Source organism: Pyrus communis, chromosome 2 (assembly GCF_963583255.1).
Source record: "Pyrus communis chromosome 2, drPyrComm1.1, whole genome shotgun sequence".
In the NCBI taxonomy this organism is placed as follows: Eukaryota; Viridiplantae; Streptophyta; class Magnoliopsida; order Rosales; family Rosaceae; genus Pyrus; species Pyrus communis.
In genome coordinates this window covers 13412453-13422894 of record NC_084804.1, presented here as the reverse complement: position 1 = coordinate 13422894, position 10442 = coordinate 13412453, and the positions used below count along the sequence as shown (strand labels likewise).

Sequence of the window (10442 nt, the reverse complement as noted above, 5' to 3'; positions counted from 1 at the left end):
ACACTTAAAAACAGCTTATTTTCACAGTTTTGGATGAAAAAAAGCTGAAAATGTGAAGCAGCAAAAATGAACTTATTCTCACAGCACAGCAAAAGCAGCTTTTATTTTTTCAAAGCACAGCAATACCAAACCAGCCCTGAATGTGCTCTTTTTTGTGCAGTGTAAAACTCAGTCTTCAACTGATTAATTATTGCAACAGAAACTGAAGCAAACCTATCTTGCAAGCAGCTCTAAGCTTCTTGAGAAGTTTTACAACCAATAATGTGTTCCATTGCATAATCAGACAAAGTTGCAATCAACAAACTAAGCAGTGCCATATCCTTTTTAGCCCAACTATTATATGCATCAATTATCTCCTTCGTAACACCAGTCTCAGTATTGATAACAAATTTTGGTGGATAAGGATTCTCACCAATGAAGAAATCAAATAGATCATATCCACGCAAAATAGATTGAAACTGATAAGATCATTTTACAAAATTATCATCATGAAGCTTAACAATCAACATTCCAATGAGCCCTTCAATTTTCACAATGTTGATTCACAAATCATGCAAGACTGATACTATACATTTCCAAGAACCTGACTACTTTCAAGAATCAACAGAAGTAAATCTTCAGAAGATCATACAACTATCAGCAAATATACAACACACTTTCTTGACTATTGGCTTCAGCTTTTGATAGCAAAACACTCAATCTTTCAATCAATATTATTGAAACAATGTAACTGGCATTGGCCTTAACAACTATTCTTCAACAATTCTTTACTACTGGCATCGGCCTTCCGTAGCAAGAAACTCAAACTTTCAACCAATTTCATTGAAATTAAACAATCGGCATCGGCCTTATCAAACATTGTTCATCACATTCATCAAACATATCATATCATGGCAAGAAATGGTATCGGCCTTCAAACAATTATCCATGAAAATCTTATCAAACTTTACTCATACAATATCACAAACACCTTACATGCGAAACAAGAACATACATGAACACAGAAAACCTGATATCCCTTTATGCCAGCAGCTCAGAAAACCACCATAGAAACCCCATCATTTGCAGAAGAGTACAGCGGAAGATTCACCCATTTGTTCCTCGGCGATGATACCATATTAGTTGAACTAAGAAACTGCAGAAAATGGAAGATTTGCAAGAAATTCAGAGATGTAGAAGATGAAGCTATCGAAGGTGAGAGAGGGAAGAAGCAATGAGAAAGGTAGTATTTTGTATTATAGATTGAATGAATGAATTACATTGTGCTACCCACTTCTAACCACACTAACTAACTTCCTGTTATCTCTTTAACTTCCTCTAACTAACTTGTGCTGACTTGGCAGCTGAGCTGTCCTCATTTCCTTTCAGCCAACAAGGCCTACCTCTCCAATTAAGTTGAAAATGACCGAGAAATTATATACTACACATTTGACCCCAAACTCTTCCCCCAACAACATTATTAATGTCCAAGAACAATCTTGCGTTGAGAACTAGGACGGTGGAGTTGCCCGGTTTACCATGCCACGAAATTGATAAATTATGTAGTAGAAAACTTTTGAATACATTAACTTTGACCAGATTAATTTCAAAGTCATACATACGTAACAATTATATTACTATTTCATGAGCTAAGCTCGCTATCTTAGCTAACCTAATTATATTAGAATCATTTTCATGGTTGTTCATGTTGCAAATGTAAAACCAGGCGATGTGATATACCAATGCTATGTATTGGTGCTAATATTTTGCTCCACATATAATATTCATGTGTATATGTATGTATAACTATAAATTGTTGTCTTTTTTATATAATCTTAGCTTCAATGTCAGGGGTTAATTCAAAACTAATATGCTGCTCTCAGATGTCGGTTTACATATTAATCGAAATGGTATCCATACATGTATATGCAGTTGGATGCATCATAAATACGTTCCAATACAACGGCTAGAATGTACATCGATCGATCGGCAGGAGATTCTTAAATGAGGATATATATATATATATATATATATATATATATATATATATATATATTTATTTATTTATTTATATCTGCATCTGCATATATGTATGACCCATGAGGGAAGGCCAAAAATCTCATGTGATGCATTTTTACGTGCCCTAAATTGTTTGGGGAAGGTGCATGCAAGCCGGGTCTGACACGGTACGTGTTTCTTTGACTAGAAAATTCTAGCCACTCAAAAGTCCAAAAAGGGCTTTGCGGCATGCATAAATGCTATCCAGTTATGGATATTGTGGTTTCCAACTTGAAAGTTACATGAAGAAAATAGGCATATCTAAATTCTAATGATGATTTCTTAAAATCTTAGAACTGATTGAATTAATGTTCAAACTTATTAAAACGTGAGCATTTTCTTTTATATTGCTCATTGAAAATGTTTTTAAGGTCATGACTTGCTCATTGATGTTATCAATATATATCATGGATTAGTTAGTTATTTGGATCATAAAAGTGACATACAAATTCATAACATCTTTTGTGCATGTGGGGGAAAAAATGTGAGTCAAATAAAACCTAACATGTTTGACGGATCAAAATGCAACTCAATGTGCTAGAAAAATAACACGAGATCCCTAATTTGGGAATGATGTCCAAGCTCAACTCAAATCCAACTCATTAATAATTTTTTAGACTCATACTTTCACAACTAATTAGTTTTACGATGGCAGTACTTTAATTTCTTTTTGTTTGATCGGGCTTCTGGTGTCCCCCTTCCTAGGGGACGATGGCAATATTTTCTCTAAAAACAAAAGAAATAAGAGGCATAAAAGATACTCTTTGTACATTTTTTTGGCAAGAAGCGATAGCAATTTTAACTGTTTTTGATGATGACAATGTACAGTTTAACCTAATAGAATGCTAGTTTACTGTCTATATGACAGCCCATATAAGAGGAGTATGTAAAAGAAGTACATGGAAACATACAAACCTAATACAATGCTATGGCCAAGACAACCATGGATGTCATGAGTGTTCATTTCAAACTCCAAGCATTTGTAAGCAAAATAAAGACTTGAGCATCCCTAGACCAAACAATCATGTATAAAGCAACAACAACTACAGTCACCAACAGCACCACCTTACCTTTTTACCACCACAAAGGAGTGTACAATGGAGTATGTATGGTACTATATTTTCATGAGGAAGTTCCCACGTTTGGGTGGACAAATGTGTGAAGTAATTATAAAATAGTAGGAAAAGTTTCAATCCAATGCCTCAAGACTGGGAAACAGTTATAAATATAATAGGAAGAAGTGCTTGAACTTCTGTTGTATTTCTTAGAAAGTGGGATGATGTTGGCTCAATTCAGTCAGGCAGAGTAGTTGGCCCCGATATGTGAACCCGACCAAAACCGGGTTAACCGCCGAGTTGCTCATTTAATTCAATCATTGACCAGCCCTAAACACGTTAAAGAATATCTTTTTAATTTTCCAGAAGATGAAAAATTAACATTTTGGTTTAGCACGGACTTAGACGAAATCTAAGTTAACCATCCATAAAAATAAGGGATCTTTTGATTTGGGTGTCTCACTCTCTAACTTGTTTGATTAAACATCTCTGTGTATTAGATTTTAACTATTCAATAAAAAAATAAACTGCTGCTCTCTTCAAATTCCCATTTTAAGGACTTTTGTGAACTAAATGCAAGTTAGCCACACGATTGTATTAGTTTGGATCTAAAAATTTAATATATTTGACAAATTAATAAAACAAAACCAACTTAAAGTCAATGAATCATTAAAAAACTTATTTTCTTATTTTTCTATTAAATTGTCAAATATTTAAATCTTTAGATCCAAATTAATATATGACTAATATGCATTATATCTTCACAGACAGTCCATAGAAGAGCACGACTCTTTAGGTAATTCACTTTGACTTTTAACCCAAACAATCCATTTGTTGACCCAAATGATTGCTGAATATAAATTTGGTTTCTTAAAAATTACATTAACAAAGAGAGAGGAAGATGATGAATTAAAAAAGAGAGAATGGAGAATATCTACCTTGAAATTAACCCCTTCCCCGCCAAAATTTACATTATTTTAAACTGCGTCAAATTAGCAGGTCCAACACATATGTCCCAGAATAATGAATTTTCATATTTTTAGGTACCAAAACGGCCCCCCAATCACAACCAAAGATTAAAGGAAAAAAATAAGTACAATGTTATTCACATATTAATTTTTTTCTTTCATACATTCTTCTCACTTTTCACCCGTTGAAACGAATGAATTAAAGAAAATTAATAAACAAAAATTAACAAGAATATATGAGAAGTAAAAAAGAAATGTATGAATAACACTACCTAAGAGAAAAGTTAACTAAAATGGTCCAATTGTCAACCAGACCTGATTAGTGGGGATACTCTTTATATATTCTGGTAATTAGATGAGGAGTGTAGTAAATTCATTTCGTTTTAATAATTCGATTAAAGAATTAGGAGACATGAAAGTCTAACATAAGAAAAACTTGAGAATTCGAGCTTGATGCTTTATTTTGTAAGGTATCGTGCAATGTAAAAAGATATTACAATATATTTTGAGAATTCATGTATGAAGTTTTGTCTTGAAAGATAATGGTATAATTTAAGAATACTTTCCCGATTAATATGCTTAATGTTAGACAACTATTGTATTTGACTAAGAATTCTAACATCATGAAGTCAACTTGGTTGGAGAGGAAATCATAAAAAAGCTCTGATAGCTTTCAACAAAGTTAGAATTGGAAAACCCAAGAAACCTTCACAACCCAAGCCATGATGAGTTGTACCCCTCAAATGGTCCAACCCCAAAATGGTTCTCATGGTTTATGTACGTGATACATGCGTGTGTATTCTTCTACCTACCAAAAACTTTGCCTTTTACTTTATATAAAAAATGTTACATTCATTTAATCTTGTGCGAGTTTTTTTCCGTCATTTGAGACATCTCTAAATTTTTATTATTATACAGAACGCTCTTCCAATTGGCTGAGTGTTTTCCAATTGGCGATTGCCTGATGGAAGAGTTATGCTTTATGTCCCAACATGAATAGAATTCTAATTCTTCCATAAAGTTCCTTAAAAATAGAAAGCAAAACCCAAAGAAAAAGAATGAAGGCAGAGAGAAACACTTTGGCAGTGGTTTCCAGGCCTTGTTCCAGGGGCAGTGGATGTGGATTTGCTTACTTCGAGAGAGGAAATTGGACAATTGGACACTTTAGGTGCTTTGACGTCCAAGGCCCGGCAACCACCGTCCTACCCGCCTTTTGCGGATGCAGAAAAAGACATAAAACTAAACACTCAAACACGTGTGCCAATTATATTAATATCTATTGGTTTCACTTATACTATCTTAGGTTCGAACTTTGTGAATGAAAATTCGATACTAATTTACTTCCCTCACTTTTTAATGTAAATATATCATTGTAAAAAAAACACTAAAACACATAAATTAGGAGGGCAACTTATGTAGCTCAATTACTGCCATCATGATTTTTACACAGACGATACAGTGTTATGCAGACAAAAAAATTATACAGATATTTTGATATTGACACATGACATTGCAATGACTATATACACATATAAAACAAATCCTTATAAACTAGAATGATTTAGAATACTGCTTATTCTAAACACTTCCAACACAAAACCCAAATCACAAAAAGTTAAACCAACATTTTCTTTGAAAAATGCTAGGTAGACTAACTTTTTATACAGCATCTACAAATAATGTAACGTGTCATCAATATAAAAAAATACATTAATCAACACTTAAGTAGTTATCAAATCCGCCACTTAGTAACATTTTTTTTCGCTTATAAGTGGAAGATCTTAGATTCGATTCTCGCTAAATGCAAAGTTTAACCGTATTATTGTGGCAAATCCATTGTAAAACTTAGATCACTCATCTACCTCCTTAAAATATCATCGCTTGTTCAAAAGAAATAAATAATAATAATTTAATTCAAAACCACATCATATAATTTATAAAATATAATTTAAACACACGCTATCCCTAGCATTACCTTTTTCTTTTTCCCCTCCCTCCCCTCCCTCCCCTATTTAACTTCTTCACCCCACAACTGACCCCCTTCCCCTTCTCCTCCTTCCTTCTCTTTTTTCTTTCTGCTTCTCTTTCTCTCTGTCTCTCTGCTTTTGCTTAAGCTTCTTACACACCAAACCATTCACTCATTACTCTCCTTCTCTCTTCCACAATCATATATATCCAAACCCCACATTCTTATCTCCACACCCAAATTTTTACTTCCTCTGCTTCTCTTTCAGAAACCACCTCGCCTGCTTTCCGAAAAACCTGAAAAAGAACAATCTTTTGCAGCTGCAACATTATAAAGTTCCAGTCTTTGATACCAATTGACATATTGGCGATCATGGAGAATGATTTTTTCCTAAATGCCGGAATCCCACCTCCGCTTCACTTTGAACAAGCATCCTCAATGCCGGCATGGCGGTCTTCTTTCTCGACGGCCATAGACATCCAGTCCTCTACCGCGGACCGGAATTACTCTTTGGAGCAATCCCCAGACTGCTTCTACAATCCCAACTGGGTCAACAAATCAACCGACCAGAACATCCACTTCGAATCAGCCCTGAGTCCAGTGGTCTCATCTCCGGCGGCGTCCAATTCCAATATCTCGAACGAGAGCTTCGTGATCAGAGAACTGATTGGAAAGCTCGGAAACATCAGAGGCTCCGGCGAAATCTCGCCGCATTCCGAGTCGTTGCTGGGAATTCAAAATTCTTACATGGGTAGAAATGGAAATGTAAGTGCCAACACTTCATGCTACAGCACTCCGTTGAACTCGCCGCCCAAACTAAACCTCCCCGTTGCAGATCACCATTGGAAGCAAGAAAAGCTACCTAGTTTGGGAAACTCCATGGCCTTGAAATCCAGCGTGGCCGAGTTCTCAGCCGACCCTGGATTCGCCGAGAGGGCGGCAAAGTTTTCGTGTTTCGGGAGCAGGAGCTTCAACGGCAGAACGCCACAGCTAGGAATGAACAATAACAACAGTACTGAACAACCGCCGTTTCGATCCCATCCCGCCCCGAAAAATGGCGACAAGTTTCCTCGTGTTTCGAGCAGTCCGTCGCTGAAGGCGCTCGGATCTCAAACGAGTATGCAGGAAATGATGAGTGCTCTGCTGCAGGATAGGAGTGAGTTCCCCATTTCCCGAGAGGAATCGACGATTTCTGAGCAGAATCCAAATGGGGAGACCAATTCCATGGATTTAAATTCTAGGAAAAGAAAATCAGTTTCCAAGGGAAAAGCAAAGGATCCTCCTCCTCCAATATCCCCATCTCCAACTTCCACAAAGGTACATACAAACATACATACATCCCCAATTTCTATTAACTTTCACTTGACAAAATAATATTCTAAATTATGAGGTTGAAATTCGAACTCAGAGTAAAAAATTGAGCAGGGAACATTGACGTGATCAAGTGATCTGAACTTATTTTTTGGATCATTTTAATGATGATAAAGGAGTTTACTTTTTAATAATGATAGATAGACCAAATTTTAAACCTAAATATGTAAACTAAATGATGTGATCTTTGATAATTGAATTATTACTTAAGTATTGATTAACGTATTTATTTCCTATTGATGACACTTATGAATTTGGTTTAAAATTTTGATCAACCTAGCATTACCTTCACTTTTTTTTCTTTCCATTTTCAACCCGAAAAGTGAAATTCATACTCAGAGCGCAAAGTATGGGCGCACTGACATGACCAATTGGCTTAAATTCAATTTTCGATCTTGAGTTTGTGCATCAATTTGGTTAAAGCAATTAACTTTTTTTCATTTGCACACAGGGGACTGAAGCTAATGAAAATTCGAATGCAAAGAGAAGCAAGCCAAGTGAAAACAATGGGAATGACCAAAATGGGTCTGTGAAAGCAGAGGAGGATGCAAAGGGAAGCACTAGTTCTGATGAGAAGCAAACCAAGACTGGTCCAAAGCCATCTGAGCCTCCCAAGGATTATATTCATGTAAGAGCAAGAAGGGGTCAAGCAACTGACAGCCATAGCCTTGCTGAAAGGGTAAGAATTATGGGCTGAGTTTTAATTAAATTAATTCCCTCCATTTTAATTTCAAGCTTTGTTGTGACATGGGTTTTGTGGTGCAATTTTGATAGGTAAGAAGAGAAAAAATTAGTGAAAGGATGAAGCTTCTTCAAGATCTTGTGCCGAATTGCAACAAGGTATGCGTTAAATGCTAAGTTGTAATATTCTAAACCATTTTAATTGACAAAGAAATTTAATTAGGGGGCAGAGCCATAACCCTAATATACAAAAGCTTTTAACTTTTTAAAGTGCATGAATGTGCCACTTCAACTAACGTGACTTCGATTTTTTTTGGCTTTTTTTTAGGTGACTGGAAAAGCACTTATGCTTGATGAGATTATTAATTATGTGCAGTCATTACAACGCCAAGTCGAGGTAAAAAAATTGACATTTTACTAATAAGAAAAGTCAACACAGATTTCTAATTGTAAATTTACATTTCAGAATGTAGCTTCCTTGTTATTTCTCTAACCGGGTATATTTGCATGCTCTTTTTTTTTTGCAGTTTCTCTCCATGAAGTTGTCTTCTGTGAACACCAGGCTGGATTTCAACATGGAAACCCTAATGTCAAAAGAGGTAGGTCGTAATTTATTCTCTAAGAACATAATCAAATAAATATTTTCCAACTTTTCTAAATTTAATTTTCCTTTTTTGGTTTTAGATATTTCAGCAAAACAGTGGTTTGCCACAGCATCCAATATTCCCATCAGATTCCTCGGCACAAGCCATTTGTGGACACCAACGCCAGCAAAATCCAGCACTTTGTAATGGGGCTGTGGACCCCTTGGACAATACCTCACTATGCCAAGGCCTTGGGATGCAATTACCTCCTCTCAGTGGTTTTAGTAGTGAACGCATTCCTCAGGTAATTAATTTTACCGTTGTACTTCAACAATATTTTAAGTTTGTCGAGGGTTAATCAGTTGGTTAGATCAGTGTTACCATCATTTTACCTCAAGTTCAAAGTCCCCTTCTTATGAATCAGGGTTGTTTAAGATATATATATATATATATATATATATATATATATATAAATATATATTATCGTCTGGTAGAAAAAGTTATCTAGCTCTTTCTGGTTTACTTTTTCCAGTTTGCAGCATTTGGTGAAGATGACCTGCAAACCATTGTTCAGATGGGATTTGGCCAAAATCCAACCAGGGAATCAGAATTGCATGGTAAGGAGAAAAAAACAAAAAATTCTACCTCAAATTCCTACATATAAAATTGTAATAAATAGAAAGTGGCATGGTAATTTTTTCTTTTACATGACGCAGGTTCAAATCAAGTATCCCACATGAAAATTGAGCTCTGACCGTCAGTCCTTCGTAATGTGGACAGAGGGGATGTTGTTGTAAATACAAGATATAAAAAATGTTTGAAGATTTGCATGCACTGTGCTGATACTGAGCCTTTTATCATTTGCTAGGTACCAAACCCTTTACGTCTATTCTATTAAAGGAGAAAATATATGGTAGGGTTGCATGATTAGAGCAACTCTTACGCTGAGGGGAACCGCATGAGGTCAAATGAGATTAAAATACAAGAAAATCTCATAGAGGTGCCTTAGAGGATGAAGTGGTCGGGATATCCCTACATAAGATTTTCTCCTATGGAAGAGGGCCATTATTTTTTCTGCCTTTTCATTTCATCTTCATTTACTCAATGTAATTTCTTTGTTCTAATTTTTTACCCCCTTTTGGGGAGGCCTTTTGTATCCACTGTAAAATCCCAGAAGCAATTTCTGTAAGATAACAATGCTAATTAATTAATTAGATGAGAGAGCTTTGTAATCATTCAAGGAGAATTTTGTAATTTTCCACAAAAATCATGTCAATCATTGATCACAGTGAAATTTGCATAATCTTTTGGATTTGATTCTGATTAAACTTGGGTTGTAACCAGCTGTATGAGTGGGGTCTCTTGCTCTCCAAGAAAAGTCCAATTTGAATGATTAAGACAATTGGTTATAATCCTGAGCCGGGGTCAACCATGATTTCTGCCATGTTTTGAGCTCCTGTAATTTTCACAGATTATCCAAAAACAGAAGCTTCTGTTCTCTTTTTACTGCTCAGAATAAAAAAAAATAAATAAAAAAAAAATGAGCACAGAGGTCAGAGGTTGGAGGATAGAGGTTAGAACCACTCCATTAAAAATGTTTAGATTTTTAGATTTTTGTTTTTACAGTATACAACATTACAAAGAACATCAAAAGAATCCCAGGTTGGCAGCGGTGAGATTCTGACTAGGCCCAATGAATCAAAGGAGCTTTATAATCTTCACCCACTTTTTAAATTTTATGGTATAATTAAGAAAATAAAGAAAAAGGGCAATGTAGTGG

General features: G+C 35.3%; 1 protein-coding gene across 1 annotated transcript; it reads left to right on the top strand.

Moving 5' to 3' along the window:
• Positions 1-6087: 6087 nt before the first annotated feature.
• Positions 6088-9956, top strand: LOC137726021 (transcription factor bHLH62-like). The gene is made up of 8 exons (XM_068464876.1): positions 6088-7343; positions 7849-8076; positions 8172-8237; positions 8407-8475; positions 8606-8677; positions 8763-8966; positions 9195-9279; positions 9379-9956. The coding sequence occupies exons 1-8, from the start codon at positions 6399-6401 to the stop codon at positions 9414-9416; spliced, it is 1707 nt and encodes a 568-aa protein (XP_068320977.1). The 5' UTR covers positions 6088-6398; the 3' UTR covers positions 9417-9956.
• The last annotated feature ends 486 nt before the right edge of the window (positions 9957-10442 follow it).